The sequence below is a fragment of the Arachis hypogaea genome, chromosome 15 (assembly GCF_003086295.3).
Source record: "Arachis hypogaea cultivar Tifrunner chromosome 15, arahy.Tifrunner.gnm2.J5K5, whole genome shotgun sequence".
In the NCBI taxonomy this organism is placed as follows: Eukaryota; Viridiplantae; Streptophyta; class Magnoliopsida; order Fabales; family Fabaceae; genus Arachis; species Arachis hypogaea.
This window is the reverse complement of record NC_092050.1, coordinates 116,686,576-116,704,974: the sequence shown is the minus strand read 5'-3', so window position 1 is coordinate 116,704,974 and position 18,399 is coordinate 116,686,576. Positions and strand designations below refer to the sequence as shown.

At 32.6% G+C, this 18,399-nt stretch overlaps 2 protein-coding genes across 3 annotated transcripts; both read left to right on the top strand.

The window, feature by feature from the left end:
• The first annotated feature begins 373 nt into the window (after positions 1–373).
• LOC112750515 (clavaminate synthase-like protein At3g21360) lies at positions 374–4,114 on the top strand. The gene is made up of 3 exons (XM_025799274.3): positions 374–828; positions 1,939–2,192; positions 3,611–4,114. Exons 1-3 carry the CDS (start codon positions 463–465, stop codon positions 3,954–3,956), a joined length of 966 nt encoding a protein of 321 aa, XP_025655059.1. The 5' UTR covers positions 374–462; the 3' UTR covers positions 3,957–4,114.
• Positions 4,115–9,440: 5,326 nt separating this feature from the next.
• Positions 9,441–17,971, top strand: LOC112750514 (protein CROWDED NUCLEI 3). Of its 2 annotated transcripts, none has more exons than XR_003175872.3 (8): positions 9,441–10,010; positions 11,165–11,374; positions 11,994–12,247; positions 12,356–12,626; positions 12,744–12,827; positions 13,730–15,834; positions 16,785–17,295; positions 17,368–17,971. XR_003175872.3 is itself a non-coding variant. In XM_025799273.3 (8 exons), exons 1-8 carry the CDS (start codon positions 9,705–9,707, stop codon positions 17,599–17,601), a joined length of 3,657 nt encoding a protein of 1,218 aa, XP_025655058.1. In that variant the 5' UTR covers positions 9,441–9,704; the 3' UTR covers positions 17,602–17,971. The 2 variants fall into 2 exon arrangements, 1 of the variants encoding a protein (XP_025655058.1); XM_025799273.3 differs by having other exon boundaries at positions 16,785–16,977.
• Positions 17,972–18,399: the final 428 nt, after the last annotated feature.

Below are 18,399 nucleotides of genomic sequence, written 5' to 3'. Positions count from 1 at the left end.
ATTTAATCATCATAATAATCCAAGTTTCCAAACTCAACTAAAAACATTTTAAATTTTAAAAGAAAATTATCCACAATATAAATCAATTTTAGCATAAATCATTTTAAAATATATTTAAGCAGTGTGTCTCATTATGCTACTCATCTTGTTAAAATTAAAAAATCTGTTATTTTTTTGAAATAAATCTTTTCAATATATATACACACACACTAAAATTCCTTCCAAAACATATGAACAGGTAGATAAAGACAATGGTAATCATTGTAAGAGGGTGTCGAAGCTTGCCTCTTGTCATTATTTGTAGCATATATATATATATATATATAGCAATTGTGAACCCCGGCCCATATATATAAACCCATCCAAGGTTAAAAACCCACAAAAGTAAAACTTTCTAACACAGTATAAAAACATTCCACATAAAAAGAGAGGCAGGGAATTGAAGGAGGAAGTAATAAAAACATGGAATTCTCTTGCAAACACTTTAAGGTAGGGAAATGTGAAGGAGAGAAACTAGTTGACGGGGAAACCATCCCTTTGGTGCTACAACCTTCTGAGGCCAACAAGAATGACTTGGAATCATTGTTGTTGGCTCTGAAGAACAACAAGGAATGGTTTGAACAAATGATCATAAAGAACAGTGCTGTTCTTCTAAGAGGCTTTGATGTAAAGAACGCTGAGGAATTCAATGAAATTGTTGAGATCTGTGGCTGGGAAGACATTCGTTATGTCGGACCGGCGCCGCGCACTCATATTTACAAGAGAGTTTGGACGGCCAATGAAGGTCCCCTGTCAGAGTTCATATACTATCACCATGAAATGGTTTTGGTAAGTCTTATGTTATATCTTTAGAAACACCATTAAACCCATTGTCTAGAGACCAATTTTCATCAAAATATAAAAGTCTAACTTATTTGTTATTTTTCAATTGATCCATTGATTTAAGACTTGGTTTAGTAAAATTTTTATTTTTTAAAAATAACTTATTAAAACTAATTTTTGAAAGATAATTTTTTAAAATTTATATTTGGCAAATCAAAATTTCAATAAATACAAGCAATAATAATTATATTTAATATAATAGTTTTAAAATTTAAAAAGATAAAAATAAACATAGGTATAATAATAATTTTAGATATTTATTAATATATAAAATTATATTAGACATTTTAATTTTGATAGAGCACAAATCAATTTTAAAAAATTTTGCTTAAGTACTTTTAAAATATTCATAACTTTTAAAAAACTACAAACACAAATATATAGTCTTTTTTAGTTACTAAATATAATAAGATAATTGTATTTCTTCCAAAAATTTTGCCTAACCAAAGCTTAAAATCTTTCTCCTTTTGGATTCTCCTAGCCACTTTAAACCCAACAAAAATATCAAAGATGCATTTCAAATTTTTCATTGTGCACAGTAGAAATTAGAAACTAGAGAAGCTTCACTGAATTTAAGATGCTCGTCAAGAACGAATTTCATCATTTAATTAATCAAAGAGTCAATATCTAATGATGAAACCAAGAAAGATAGCCTTAGCTTATGACAATATATGATAGACAATTTATATGTTATGCAAATATTCATGGTATATCCTTTCTAGTAACTATAAAATATATATGCAGATTATGTCATAACTAGTAGTACTTGTGCTTTTGCAAATGCTATTTTTGGCAGAAAGCCATGATGATGCAAGGTGAAATAGATAAAATGATTTATTAATTCTATATTTCAACTTGTATGCTAAAACTTAATTGAATCAGTTTTTTTTTTTTCTAAATTAAGCTTTTGACATCATCTTTGACTTTGAATTTGGCCAATTGCAAGTAAAAAAATTATTTTGGAGAATTATATGCATTTTCTGTGTGGTCTACTAATTTCCCTGTAATAATAATAATGTATGTTTACAAAATTGAGTGTGGTTTTTAAATGAGCAGTTCAAGGAATGTCCCTTGAAAGTTATCCTGTTTTGTGAGATACCACCCCCAGAAGGAGGACAGACCCCGGTCGTGCCGAGTTTCAAGGTGACAGAAAAGATGGTGGAAGAGTTCCCGGAGGCTGTGAAGGAAATGGAGGAGAAGGGATTGAGGTACACATTTACAGCTCCTGGTAAAAATAACACTGGTTCCATGAGAGGAAGAGGGTGGGAAGATGCCTTTGGGACCTCAGATCCCCAAGAAGTTGAGAAAAGGTATTATTAAACCTCCAAAAACCCTATATGATAATTCTGTGTATTTATTTAGCAATTTAAATTTTTAGAAGATATAGGTTAGTAACATGGTACTAAAGATTTTATAACTAAAAGTTTAAAGTACAACTTTTATTACTCCTGTTTTATTTTTAAATAAAAATAAAATTGTAGCATAAAATAAAATAAATTCATACATTATTCACGTTTAGAAAAAAAACAATAATATTTAAGGAGAGAAAAAAAATAACTAAAATTTGCCTTATTTAATATTTATTAATTATTGTTATAATTAATGAATGTTAAATAAGACAAATTCTAATTATTTTTAGTTAATTTTTTTGTTACTAAATATTTACAAAAAAAATTACTCATATATTTCTATCTAACGGTTTTAACTCTTAAAGAAACAGGTTCATAACAGTTTTAACATCTAGCTTTTATGTATTGCAAAACTAGTATTTTATCAACTTTACATTCTATACATAAAATTCATTTATAAAAAGTTCAAGAATCTGAACTTTCGATTTCGGAAGTAAAGTAAGACTTATAGCGGCCAAACTACATTCATCTAACAAATTTGGTTGGCTTTTACATAAACATGCCCCTCATTACTGAAAGAGGAGTGTTCTGCACATCCTTTAACGTTCTTCTATTTAATTCAAGTCTTATTATCTTTTAAAATAGTAGCAGTATAAATCTTATTTATTGAAGCAAAAGAAATTAAAGCAGATAGATTAATAAGCTGAATTTGTTACAATTTTATTCTATTTGTGGTTTAATTTGTTAATATAGAAATTAGTTTAGATAGTATTATAATTATTAAAAAATTATACTAGTTAATTGTTTTAGCAATGTTTTTTTATGATAAGAGCGTGACTATTCAAAATTTATATAATTTGAGTCTCTAATTCTAATCATCGTACAACAAACAAACACATTTTGATTCTATTTCACTTTGTGATTCAAAAATTGAAAATTTTAAATTAAATTAAAAATTTTATGATTATGGTTAGAAGTATGCAAATTATTGATTTTATAAAATGTCTAATAGAATTAGTAGCTATATGCCAATTGCAAATGTGTTTAATATAGTAGTATTGCAATACAAAAATGCTATGCACACACTAAAGATTAGCCAATATATATATATATATATATATATATATATATATATATATATATATATATATATATATATATATATATATATATAATTTAATTTATTTTTAATATATATTTTATATTTCAATGTCTATTTTATATTAGTAATTGATTTAGTGTTTACTAAAGACAATTGTAATATTATGCATTTATATATATATGGGAATATAATCTAATATAATTTCTATAACGTGTAATCTATCATTTGTGGCTTGGCTCAGAGAACCTTAGTACTTGTTCAAATGAAACTGATGCAGGGCAAAAGCTTTTGGAATGGAACTGGAGTGGCTTCCAGATGGTGGGTTGAAAACAATACTTGGACCAAGAAATTTAACAAAGGTATTTGAAGGTAGAAAAGGAAGAAGAATGTGGTTTAACACAATAGTAGGCATGCATGGGAGGGAGATTAGCTCGGCGAAGATGGCGGACGGAACAGAAATCCCAGAAAATGTGGTGAAAAGGTGTGCACAAATCATCGAAGAAGAAAGCATCCAGTTCAAATGGGAGAAGGGAGATCTTCTGTTCCTTGACAACTTGGCTTTGCTCCATGGAAGAAGGCCTTCCCTTCCTCCTAGAAAGGTCTTAGTTGCTACATGCAAGTAGTTTTGGTATTTGATGCATGTGTTCAATATATGCAGTGCATATGACGATGAGGATTGGGAATAAAAGCCATTAGTATATGAATAAGTGTGTTGTCATCCCTCAAAGATAAATAAGTAAATAATAAATAAAAAGTAATGTGATGCAGGAGCATATTTTTATGTTTTTTGCGTCAAGTAATATAGAGTGGATTTTTTATTAAAATAAATTTAAAAAATATTTTATATACTAGAATAAATAATTATAAAAATTATTACGAAAATACGTAAGATTATTTATCTCGTTTACAGTAAAAACAAGAAAAGACAGTAAGTGTGATACGTGTATATCTCGTTCACAGTGTAAACGAGATACATGCAAGTTTACTGTAAATGAGATGCGTGTTAAATTATAATGTTTACAGTGTAAACGAGATACAGTAAGACAAACTGCTAACAACTATAAAAGGATGTGCAAGCCTTGGCATTCTCCACATACATTTCATATATTTTTTCCTCTGTTTTTTCTTTTCAAAAATAAGCAAAAATGTTCAGTAGTAGCGAATATGTGGTTATTTGTGTGTATCCCAATTGTCGTATGAGAAACAGTGATAATTGGGTGATATTTGAGTGTGATAATCCGTTACTGTTGCGCATTCGGTGAGTAAGTTCGTTGTCCGAGTTGAAGAGTCTGATATTGAGAAACTTTGGTGGTTTAGGGAGAAAAGAAATCGGAAGGTGGGGTATAAGTTTCTAGCACCGTTGGGTAACGGAGCTTTTCGGTTTCACTTGTTTCGGCTCCGTGGCGACGAGCATATGTGACTCATGTTTGACATCCATGGAAGAAGTCCTTGAGAAGCACTGTGTCGTCGAAGCCGGCCTCCCTCAAATACGGGACGATGACGTCCGGTGATAGAAGCATGTGACTCACTCGTCGAAGCAGAAGTAAGCGAGGCCTCTGAAAAAAAAGATCACAATTATTAAAAATGTATGCGTGCATCAACATAACAAACTGACTTAACTATAGTATACATTTGTTTAATAGAAATTTATACGTATGTACTAACTTAATTTATGTCAATAAAATTTTTTACGTTAATATTTTTACATAGTTAATTCATAAACATTTCCTCAACATGTTACTTAAAATAAAGACATTTATTAAAGTAATTAATAATCTAATTATCAAATTTTAACTTAATAATTTAATTTAGGTAAATACAAAAGTACATAATAGTTCACTTAACTTAAAAAATAACTTTTACTTGGATAATTAATAACTAAACTAATAACTTAAGAAACGTGTAACCAATAAAATATCTTCAACGGTTGGAAAATATCTACCAAAATTGCATTCTATTGGTGACCTGTTACTAACGATACAAATTGCATTCTAGTTATTGACAAGTATTCTAATAGTGGCTATACGTATATGTGATAACAAAAACGTCAAGATAAGAAAACTAACCGTAAAGTCGGCTGTCCCGGCGTAGTGCCAAGTCGCGTTCAGCCTATTGATATCTGGATCAGTGCATCTTCACGCACCATCTTCGTTTTACTTGATAATATGGTCAGAAAGGAGTAGAAGAGAGGAGAAAGTGGTGGAAAGGTTCAAAATGGGGTCCAGAACCTCGCTGTAAACGACATCTATATATAGGCGTTACCTAGTCTTATCTCGTTTACAGTGTAAATAAGATAAGCTTGCACGTATCTCGTTTACATTGTAAATGAGATATACAGGTATCATGTAACACCCTACCACATAAAATCTTATGTTTAAGTCATAAGACAGAGGTGGTGAGATATTATGACCTCTAAAAATAAAATTATATATATATATATATATATATATATATATATATATATATATAGTTTGAAAACGGTTTTTTATAACTAGGAGCCTTTGAAGAAACGTTAAAACAAAAGCAATAAATTGAAAAGCGCAACACTCACGAGGTGTCAACGTTAACGAAGCGACGTAAAAGTAAGCTAACATGGATATAAACGAAAGAGAGTTCCAAGGTACAAATATCAAAACTCAAGACTCGGCTCGCACACACACACACACGAGAACCCAAAAGAAGCGCAAAATACAGAGTTTACAGAACCTGTTTCTCTAAAATAACCTCAAAGAGGAAGTATATACATAAACAGTGGAGATAATAAGTATCTACTTATATACATAATCAAAATAAACCCTAAAAGATATTAAAGATCTTCGCTATCAGAAGCTTCCAGCATACCTCAGCGAGGTGCCTCACGTCCTGCATCTGAAAACCATAAAATACGTATGGGGTGAGAATTAGAGGTTCTCAGTATGGTAACAGCACCCACATATCTAATATATAATGTCCTAGAAAAGTCAAAGGCATTTCTAGAACTTCTAACATGTGATTAAAGCTTATGAAAACACAACTAAACCAAAAGTAAATGAGGCAACTAACTAAGGATCTTCGTTCTATTCTAATACTCCCATTTTCAACTCTTCCGAACCTCCCAACCTCCATTGGAATGTTTGTTCAAACACAATTACTACAATCAAGAAAATCACAATTAAGATTCAGATAAATAAGTAGCAAGTAGTTTATGCAATCAGTTAGGTAATCCAAACAAAACACACCAATCAAACACATAGATGCATATGATGCATGCCTGTTCTATGGCTGATGATATCATCTGTCGGTTATATAGCCACCCCAACACATCCTGGTAGCTAACCATGGATAGAAACACCCATTGCGGAGCGAGTGTGTTTGAGCTACAACCCCTTGCTACTACCCGCTTAACCCAAAACCAGTGGAATAACCATTACTGCGGCTACTACTCAGGCGGGTGTTTAAAAGCTCAACCTGGAGCAAACGGAATGATCCACTATTGCTGCTACTACCCAGGCGTCACAATCACTGACCTGGAGCAAGCGGGACAAACCACAATCCTTGCTACTGCCCAGGTATCTGAAACATATATTTATTCAGTCTAAACACAATCATCATTATTATCAAATCTCAAAAATTGTCCTGAAGCAAGCGAGACAAACCACAATCCTTACTACTGCCCATATATCACATTCAAAATTCATTATTACTTTCATTAAAACATTTCAATTATTTCATATTTAGTCAAAATTTCATAATTAAACTCAGTTTTCATAATTCTTCTTCCTCATCTCATACTCGGAGCAAGTGGACAACGTCACTGCCTACTACCTAGTCACATATATCTCTTTAAATTACAAATCCTCATCATTACTCTCATCATCCATATCAAATCAAGCATCCCCTTCCTCAACTCCTTCGACACCAATTCTATCTTCTTCCACTCACTAACCCTTACTCCATAACCCAAAACCTAACTAATAGACCTTAAACAGAGTTTTTGGTTTTTCCTACAACTTCGAAAATTCAGTTTTTACATATAACTTCCGACATCTATAACTTCCTTTACGAAATTCCGTTTTTCACAAAGTTTATACCATCTTAAAGCTCTTAAAACTATCTTTAATTTGAATCAAAATTCACTCAAATTCAGTATCCGAGACTCAGGTTATGGACCATCGAAGTTCATTAAAAATATGCTTTTACAAAAAAAGTTCAAAACCTTTATTTTTTCAAATTCTCATTTTCAAACCAAATTTCACAATCCAAAATAACATTAAATACACTTAAAACAATTTCATAACCATTTCTTTCATTCCACAACACTTCGGGTGTGTTTGGCAAACGCGTTACAAGAGAAGAAGCACGTTTAGCTTTCTTGAAAGCTTCAATTTTTGGTTTGGCAAATTTTTTATTCATGAACGCAGAAGTGATTTTGCTTTCAAAACCACGTTTACAAGAAGCTACAATTTTGAGCTTCTTCGTTTTAACAACGGGTTTTTAGCCATCAATACTACATCTTTATTTATCTTTTACCAACTTTATCATTTATGCATGTTATTATATTATTTATGAAATTCTTATTATTTTTGTTTACATGAACTCTTTTTTTATTATTTATTATTTATTATTTTTTATTAATTATTTATTTGATATTATACACTTTTATAATTATAATTTTTTGTATTATTTTTATTATCTTTTTATAATATGATTTATTGATTCTATTAGGTAAAGTAAATTAAACAAAAAATTAATTGTAAATAATAATAATAATAAAAAATTATAGCATACTAAAAAAGAGTACTAAGAGTACTAAAAATATACTATATAAAAAATATCATAAAAATTTTTTTGATTTATTTCAATTACTACCAAGATAAATATTTAATTTTTTTTATTATTCTTAGTACTCTCTAAAATTTATATTTTGTTAGTTTTAATTAAAAATATATTTTGCCAATTTTTATATATTATTTTTATTTTAGTTTATAAATATTAATTTTATTATAGAATTAATTAATAAGATTTATTCAATTATCTAAATTAAAATGATAAGATAATATACAAAAATTATTTAAGTTGATGTCTATTTTAGTAATTTTTTATTTAAAAGTGATTTTGAATAGTATAATCCAAACAACATTTATTTTACTATAATTCATTTTAATGCAAAGATTGCCAAACATAAATCACTTTAACATAAACTTATTTTTCATCAAAATCAGGTTTGCAAAATCACTTTTATTCAAACTCCCGTTTGTAAACTGTAATCCAAACACACACTTCAACACTCAATTTCATCAACTCTAACCCACACAATCATAACCAAACTAACAATACTCATAAATCATCAATATAACATCATCATCATTTACAATCAAACTCAAATCTCATTATGACTCAATAATTCAGCAACACATTCACATATTCAACTCCATAGCTTTACCAATTTATTAAACTTTAACAAGTCATCCTGGTTCAACCTAATCTACGGTCAACTAGCCTAAATTTTCACGACACATTATATTTTAGTTACGAGAAATCAAAATAAAATTTAAAATTAAATAATATTTTTTATTTTTCTTTTTTTGAAAAATAAAAATACTATGATAGTATGATTGTTTAATTTTAGGTAGTTATTTTGAGATTTTATTTCTTAACTTATTCAGTATAATTTTATTTTGATACTTTTTATTTTACCTCTAGTTACGTATAGATGTTTTGGAAGTATACAACTATTAAAAAATTTTTTTTTAATAAGATTAAATATTTTTAAAATTTATTTTATATAAAATCACAAATAAAATGACTTTTCATTATGACTATAAATAGTAAAAGAAAATAAGATAAAATAATTATCAAATAAAATATATATCAATTAAATTATTATAATCAAATAAATTTTGATAATACATATAAGACATTAAAAATATAATTAATATATTACTATAATTATAATTTTTTTATACCATTATTTGATATTTATATAAATAACAAAAAATATAAAATTATTTTATAAATTATTCATATTAAAATTAAAAAAAAATATATTTTAAACAAAAATATAAAAAAATAAATATGTTACGTACATCGAACGATAAATATATCAGTATAGTAATAAAGTTAGTCCTATTAATTACGGATGACCAATTTCGAAAATCTGCAATTAACCATTCACTTGGGTCGAATCTCTCTCCAACGACTGTTATACATACGGTGGGGAGAGCGTTCGCAAAAAAATTTAACTCAATCCAAAACCCTTCCTTTAATCCGTTCCCATCTTCCTCACTCCACACTCCACAAGCACCCAAAGACGAACAATCTCCAATTTTCTTTCTCCGGCAAAACCTTTAACGGGTTCTTTCCGGCAAGTTTTAATTTCTACACAAAGCGCAATGTTCACGCCACAGAGGAAGGCGTGGCCCGCGGCATCTTCATTTACGCCTCACCGAGGCGGCGGGGCGGCGAATTCTGCTCTCTTGAAGGGCAAGGCCGTCGTCGTCTTCGACGATCCTGCGCCGCCGCCGCCGTTGGGTTCTCTGAGCGAAGCAACCCGGGAGACGGATGTGACGGTAGCGTTCGATGGGGGGAGCGTCGATGATTGGAAGAAGTTCAGAGAGGTAGGTTTGCTCGATGAGGCGGTTATGCAGCGGAAAGACCATGAAGCACTCTTGCAGAGGGTGTCTAGGCTCGAAAAAGAGGTTGGTTTTCGCAAACATTTTGCCAATTTTTTCCTTGTTGATACCTTTAATTTTCATTGTTCTTTAGGGTTCTGGATTCAATTGGATTATGCTTGCCAAGATTGCTATTATTCATTTGATTGCTGGGTTTAATTAGGTTTATGTTTTAACGGTAATATATGATAATTTAGTTATTTATTTATCTTTTTTTTTTAATTTTTCTTAATTTGCTTTCCTTCTCAGTTTCTGATCATGGTCACTTGATGGTGGGTGACTGGCTGTAGGAAAATTTTGATTGATTGTTAGTTCTAAATCTCAACTTGCAGTTACTGTTGCTCATAATGTAGTGACTGTTATGCAACTTCTGTTTAGAATAAGGGAAGGTTTTGCTTGATTTTAGTAGCAGGAAAAATACCTTCAGTTGCTCATTAGGTTTAGTGAAAAGAAGCATTCCAGTTGATTGAGTACTAAAGACAAATTGACTTTCTGCCATCGAATCTAAATTGTTCCTTCAGGCGAAATGATATATTTATATTCTCTTGGACAGAGTTCAGGGAGAAAGATCCGTTTATGTTTTGGTTTATGCTAATCATTTCAAATTAAAGCCTTTCTTCAGTGATCATTCAGTACTTAGGAAGTGGGAAAGGGATTCTGCAGGCATGAAATAAATGCACGAGCAAAAACTAATGAAGCCTGATGAAAAAGAGATTTAAGGGTTGAATGCCTAGGTTGTTATACTTGTAATTTCTTTAAATTTTTGAGAGTTTTGATATCATCTTGATTATCCAGTCAGGAGAGGAAGCTCATAAAAAAAAAGTAACATTCAGGTCTGTTTGGTTTTACATTTTTTTTCCTTCCAAATTTGTCGTCTTGTCATCAATATCAATATTGAATTACAAAATACCTCCATTATTTCCATTATGGTCCCTTTTAATAGATTTTTTGGAATGACACCTTAAAATCAAATCCTAACATCAAAAATTTAATTTGAAAGATAGAATGATAAATTTAAGGTTAATTTACTTTGATGCATATGCAATCTGCAACAAGATTACTATGATTCATGTCTTTGTGGTTTTAGTTTATCTATCTATCTATCTATCTATTTATCATTGAAAATTTGTAATAATTGACCGCTAATGGAACCTTGGTTTCCTTTCATTTTTCTTTTTCAGCTTTTGGACTACCAGGACAACATGGGCATCCTGTTGATTGAAAGAAAAGAATGGAATCTGAAGTTTGATCAATTAAGGCAAGAACTATCTGCGACTAAGGAGATTCTTAAACGAGAACAATCATCACACTTGATTGCATTATCCGAAGTACAAAAGAGAGAGGAAAATTTGAGGAAAGCATTAATCACAGAAAAGAAGTGTGGGGCTGATGTATGCTCTTTTTTGTTGATTTTCTTTCTTCTCATGTGGTCAATTGTTTAGATCATATTGAACAGAGATTTTAACTTTTGCCTTTTTTGCTCACTTCCTTTTATTCCTAGAACTTCAATATGCAACATATATCCATGATTAGGCATGTGAGATATATTTTTCTTTATTTTCTCTGCTAGTTTTAGTTAAAACCAGTTTTTTCTCTATATGTGTCCTGAATTTTTGTTTTAGTCTCTACCCTAATTTTTTTTTTTTTTTTAGTTTTGACCCTAAATTTTCTCTTTATTTTTGCTAACGTGGCTAACACAATGTAGTACATATGTTATGTATGTTGATAATGTTCAAAATTCATCATTTTTAGGTCTCTCAAGTATGATATGGAATTTATTAAAAAACAGAAAAATGTTTGAGATTAGTATATGCCCAGTCCATTATCAGTAAATCACCTAATACATGTTCTCAAACAATATTGTTCAGTTACTTTACTAGGTTGTTTCTAATCCAATTTTGTGACGGGCTATTTTCAACTGGCCTCATGTGTGGTTAAGGTTGACTACATCTAATAAGCATGCTCTTATGTTCTGTTATTTGATGTTGATGTGACCGTATCACTTGCCAGCTTGAGAGAGCCCTGCGTGCGATGCAACAAGAGCATGCCCTAGTTCATTCGTCCTCCAAGACGAAGTTATCTGAAGCAAATGCATTGGTTGATGGTATTGAAGAGAAGTCTTCACTGGTCAACAAGAAACTGCATGATGCAGAATATAAACTTGCTGAGGTGAACAGAAAAAGTGCAGAGCTGGATATGAAATTGCGAGAACTGGAGGTTCGTGAAAGTTTGCTTTGCAAGGAACAGTTGTCGGTGGCTACCGAGTATGTACCATGCTTTACAGTTTATGAATATCCAGTCATCATAATATGTTATCTAGTTTGTTATGTGCTTTAATTCATCTAAAGTTGGTATTCTACTGCCCCATACAGTCGAGAATCATTTGAAGCAACGTCCCACAAACAGAGGGAAGATTTGAAGGAGTGGGAGAAGAAACTTCAGCAAAGAGAAGATATATTATGTGGTGGTAGGCAAAATCTTGGCGAGAGAGAGGAGAAGATGATTGAGACTGAAAAGAAATTGTCGAAGAGAGAGAGACATTTAGAAGCGTTGGAAAAGAATATTAATTCCTCTATGTCTTTGTTGGAAGAAAAGAAAGCTGAGATAAGTACAAGACTAGCAGATCTAGATGCTAAAGAAGAGGTGCATTTCATACTTATTATGAGCTTGATGATTTTTTGCACTTTTTTGCTTCAGGTAACTTTTTATGTGATTTTATGTGGTCTTTTCCATTATTCAGTGTTGTGCCTATGATTTCAGAAAGTTGATTCTGTAAAGAGCTTGCTGGATGTTAAAGAGAAAGAATTACTTGCACTGGAACTGAAGCTTAGTGCTAGAGAAAAAGTAAGTCTAGGTACCTGGTAGCTTTACAATAAAATGGAAGTTTCTGCAATGTTTTGCCCATGAAAATACTGGGATATATATGATTGCCTAAGCCATTTTGATTCTAATTAGATAGTGAGGCACAAGTATATACAAATCCTCAAGTACTCTTGGCAAGAGATAGCGAAATATTTAGGTTTTGAAAACTTTATTATGGTCTTTTAATGTGAAGTAGGATGACAGGTTCTTTGGAATTTTCCTCATATAAGATAAATTTTGTTATGGTTGCTCTATGGTTGTTATATATTAGTTTTTGTATCATTGTATACTGCACCCATGTGGCATTACCATTAGTAGTCTGCATTTTAAAACGGGTGTAATGCCAGAAATGCTAGTTGCATTAATTCTAGTATCCTGACAGCTAAATTTTCAAAAAGTTTAGAACCAATCAAGCAATAATGCACGACACCTAAGTCTGATTTGCTTGTGTTGAAAGTTGTTCTTGTGAAATTATTGCTAAATTTATCCTAAATTTTTTGAAAAATTAGCTGCTATGAATGACTATAATTTTAAAGCCAAATGAAATATCATAGTAGTTTTTCCACTAAGTAGAGATCACTTTCAAGAGTTAAATCGCTGTCATTGTTAGAGATCATTAAAGAAGGCCTAATCTTGAATTTATATATTGGCATAGGATAGCGTATATAATGCATTGTTTTATTCACTCTTAACTGGTATTTTTTATTACATACCTAGGAATAGTTGTTTGAAAATGCGGAAAGAAATTGGATGTTAGAAGGTTACTATATAAGCTCATAAGATGTATCATAGGGAGTATGTTATTACTGTTTACATAGCTCCAATAACTGATTTATTTGCTTGATAATGCTACTTACTGACTGTTCTTATTGTGGTTCTCACAGGAGGGGATTGAGAAGCTCCTTCAAGAGCAGAAGGTTATGCTGGATTTGAAGTTGCAGCAGTTTGAGCTGGAAACAGAGGAAAGACGGAAATCTCTCCTTCAGGAGTTTAGGAGCAAGGAGGAAGACTTGGAGCAGAGGGAAGCTGAAATCAACCACAGGCAGAAGGTTGTCGAAAAAGAAGAACATGGTTTGAATAAGAAGGCTGAGAGAATAAAGGAACAAAGTAAGGAACTTGAAACAAAATCAAAATCTTTAAAGGAGAAAGAAAGGGGTATTAAGGTCAACGAAAAAGTGTTGGAGAAGGAAAAACAGCAATTGCTTGCTGATGTGGAAAATCTGCAGAATTTAAAAGATGAACTTGATAAGCTTAAAGATGAGATTTCTCAGCAGAAGCAGAAAATATGCAAAGAAATTGAAGATTTGAAACTTACTGAAGAAGAGAGAGCTGAGCATTCTCGGTTGCAATTGGAACTAAAGCAGGAGATAGAACATACCAGATTGCAGAAGGATTCTCTTATGAATGAAGTTGAAAGCTTAAGGGAGGATAGACTGAGGTTTGAGAAAGAGTGGGAAGTATTGGATGAGAAAAGAGCTGAAATTAATAGAGAGAAACATGAAAATGATGTGGAGAAAGAAAGATTAAGAAAACTACATCACAGTGAAGATGAACGGTTGAAAAGGGAGAGACACGACATGCAAGATCATATAAGGAATCAACTAGATAAGCTTGAACTAGAGAAGGAATCATTTAGAGAATCAATGAAGCAAGAGAAACTTCTTTTGTCTGAAAAGTTGAAGAATGAGAAATTGCAAATGCTTCAGGATTTTGAATGGAAGACAAGTTCTCTTGAGATTGAAATCCAGAAAAGGCAGGATGAAATGGAGAAAGATCTGCAGGAAAGAGAGAGAAAATTTCAGGAGAAGATGGAAAGGGAGCTTAATAATATTAATGTCTTGAAGGATGTTACTGAGAAGGAATGGGAAGAAGTGAAGTCTCAGGGCCTTAGGTTAGAGAATGAGAGGAAGGAGCTTGAGTCAAACAAGCAGCAGTTGAAGTCAGGCCAACGTGAGATGCATGAGGACTCTGAAATGCTTATGAATCTAAGCCGGAAGGTTAAAAATGAACGTGAACTACTTGTGGCTGAAAGAAATCAATTTCTTGCATTTGTTGAGAAGCTAAAGTGTTGCAAGGAGTGTGGTGAGGTTGTTGGGGGCTTTGTAGTATCTGATCTTCAGTTGCCTGACTTTAAACAAAGAGCCATTGTTCCCTCAGCCACCTCTCCTACTCTGAATGGTATGCTGATTAAGAACTCCCAGGACAAGGTAACTGCTTCCAATTTGGACTCTTCTGGATCTACATGGACTGGAAATTGGTTCCTCCGTAAATGTAGACCAATCCTCGGTTTATCTTCAAATAAAAGAACTGATGGCATTGGTTCTTCTAATGAGGATGGGACAATGCCACTTTCATATGTGAATGTTGCTACAGAAAAAGTACCTGAACTGGAATCTCTGCCCATTATAGAAGGAGCTGAGGTCACTCTTGAAGAACAACAGCTAGCAGATGGAGCTCATCACTCTTCGGAAACTCCACAACCCCAATTTGAGAGAATTTTTCGACAGGTGGATGTTCAAAACACAGAGTCCATGGATGATCATAGCTACAGAGATAGCTTTGTAGATGAATATCCAGATGATTCTCAGCAGTCAGTTCCAAACCGCAGTCGGGGAAGACCTGGGAAGAAAAGCAAATCTGGAATTGCTAGAACACGCTCAGTGAAGGCTGTAGTTAGAGAGGCCAATGAGTTCCTAGGGCAAGCCTCTGAGGAAATAGAAGATGCGAGTTTGCTATCTCTCAATGCCGATCATTTCAAAGAAGACAGTCAAGGAGACTCTAGTCAAATTGATAAAGCTGTTGGTAGGAATGGAAGGAAGCGACAACGCTCACAAACTTCAAGAATTACGGAAAGTGAGCAGAATGCAGATGATAGTGATGGACAATCAGAAAGCATTACAGCTGGTGGACACAGGAAGAAGAGGCAAATGGCTGCTTCACCTGCACAAGTTACTGGAGAGAAGCGATACAATCTCAGGCATCCAAAGATGTAAGTTCAGTCTTGGTGATTTTGTCGGACACTATAGTTATAGTTTATGCTGGTTGGGTCCATGAATTGAGTATAATACTCTTGAATGTAAATGTGAACTAGATACGTTTGAGAATTGTAATTTTCTTAATGACATTATGGAAACGTTTTTTGTTGACTTCCACACTGAAAGACCAGTCCTCTATCGTTGCCCCCCTGGTCCATACCCAGGAAGGAATATAAATGATTGTAGTGCCAGTTTTATTTCACTGGATTGCATGATTTTGACCGTTGTTTGCAAGATTGTATTATCTTGTAATGTTATATCATAACATACCCCATCTCAACCAATCTTTACTACTGCATACGTATTTGATATTGAGAATGACATAATATCACATCCTGGTGATTAATGAATTGTTGAGGTAGTCTCTTAGCTAGACGATTATTATGTTTGTGTATAGACAGAACCACACTAAGATTCATATAGTAATTAAAATTGATGACAGTTTCCATCTGTAAGAGAAAATAATTATTTGTTGATTAGTTTTGTAATTTGGGATTTTTTGGTGAAAGGAGAGTTAATAATTGAAGCAACACAATCTATGTCAACTAATTTTTTGTTATTTTGGGTTCTCAGATTGTACATTACTTATTTGACAGAAGGTTCTTGTTATACATTTCCTTTATTTATTTATTCTGTATAGGGTATTCTTTCGGTATTGTAAATATCATTTTCCTTGTGTATGATAATATTAGGAAATTGAAATGATGAATTGAGTGATTGTCTACTTCATGTTCTTTTAATTAATTTGGGATGCTTTTAAGTGTGTTATTGCAAGTGTCTTGCATATGGCTGTGTAGAGGGCCAAAAGTATAGTTGGTACAAATTGTGATTCATTCATTTTCCTGAGATTTGTGGTCAGAATTTTTTTTGGTGGTTCTAATATCATTCATATCTTGGTATGCAGTGTAGGTTCTACAGTAGACTTTTCCAATAGAACACAAGGCGTGCAGAAAGAAGTTGCTTCTAGTAAACCAGAGCTGAATAAAGTCCCTGAAGTTGACCCTGGTGCCTCATTAGTAGAAGCAGCCGGCAACATCCAAAGCACAGTTCACGTACAGGTCTCGACGACAAGAACCTTGGAAGAAAGGGTTGTTAGGGTATAACATTCCTACTGTTATTTCTTTCCCCCCTTGATAGTTCAGATGCTTCGCTGTTACCCAGAAAGGGTAGTGAAGGAGGAAAACCACAACAATGTATAAAAGAAAAAAAAGTGAGAAATGAAATAGAGACAATCATCTGCTGCAATATACTCAAACCAAACTTGCTTTCCACCTTGTGTATCATCACGATAAATCACCTTGTAGTCCCTGATCCTCAGCAGTTGCATGACATATGTCCACCCATCCATCACAGAATAATCAAAACGTCCAATAGTTAATTATTTCACTGCTAAACCCTTTGGCATTGTCATCAAGGTTTCTTTTTCAATTCAGAATTTGTGTTTTTTTTATGTATATTCTATTTATTCATTAAACACATTTTTACAGTTTGAAGTACCAAGAGACATTGTGGATGACAATGGTGCTGTAACCAACTCTGTGGATCGTGTGGAAGAAAATGGTGCCACAGAATATGAAGATGAAGGTGGAAGCACAATCCTTGGGGTTGAAAATGATATCAGGGAGGGAGAAATAGGGGAGGAGGCAGCGGAGGCAGAGGCGGAGGCGGAGGGAGGCGGAGGCAGGTGGAGGAAGAGGAGGAGGAGGAGGAGTCCGCAATAAAGATGATCTTTAAATTTTTCACAACATGATTGAACTAGTTCCTATTTGTCATGGATATTACAATAGAAATGCTTGTGTCCTCATTCCTTCCAATTAGGGAACTCTGTTTAAATAGGCAAGCAGCTATGAAGCAACTATATAATCTTACTTGGGGTTAAGGTTAACCTCCGTGTTCTCTTGTCTTATAGGAGTTTTCTACTTTTCTTTTTTCCATTTAGAGTACTTTGTTCCCAATGACTATCCTCTTGCCAAATAGAGTATGCAGGTTGTGTAGGAAGTTATTTATTTATTTTTTTTTGCCAAAATGTGAAACATATTGTAGCTCAGTTTTGGATAAGGTTATCAACAAAAAGATACGTTCCTGTTTAAATTTGTCCTTTTAAATTAATTACAGTGACATTTATTTGTGTCTTGAAAGGTACATTGTGGTATGTTGTGTATCTGGAGAACATGATAATTGCAAGGTGAATTTTTGCTGGCAGTTTAGATGTGAAGCTGGATGGACTGTCTGATGCTTCAGGCAGTTGGGGGATTTGCACCCATTTCATCATTAACAACAATAGGATTTGAGTTTCTTGCAGGAAAAATCAATTCAATCCGAACTATGTTACTATGGTAGTGTTTGTAGTTTGGATTGGACTAGTATATTCGGATTTGACACTATTCACTGCGGGAAGAGCCAAGGACAATTTGATGGTTGGAATACCATTTAAAATGTTTTTGAACCCAAAATAGTTTTGAAAATATTCAAAATTTGTAATTTTGTAGCTGCCTTGTACTCTTAAAAACCGAATTTTT

Excerpts from the sequence above, each read along its gene's own strand:
- LOC112750514 (XM_025799273.3), top strand. The coding sequence starts at position 9,705 with ATGTTCACGCCACAGAGGAAGGCGTGGCCCGCGGCATCTTCATTTACG. Across the intron at positions 12,248-12,355 it reads CAGTTGTCGGTGGCTACCGA|TCGAGAATCATTTGAAGCAA; the intron begins GTATGTACCATG and ends TGCCCCATACAG. Across the intron at positions 15,835-16,784 it reads AATCTCAGGCATCCAAAGAT|TGTAGGTTCTACAGTAGACT; the intron begins GTAAGTTCAGTC and ends CTTGGTATGCAG.
- LOC112750515 (XM_025799274.3), top strand. The coding sequence starts at position 463 with ATGGAATTCTCTTGCAAACACTTTAAGGTAGGGAAATGTGAAGGAGAG. Across the intron at positions 829-1,938 it reads ATCACCATGAAATGGTTTTG|TTCAAGGAATGTCCCTTGAA; the intron begins GTAAGTCTTATG and ends TTAAATGAGCAG. Across the intron at positions 2,193-3,610 it reads CCCCAAGAAGTTGAGAAAAG|GGCAAAAGCTTTTGGAATGG; the intron begins GTATTATTAAAC and ends AAACTGATGCAG.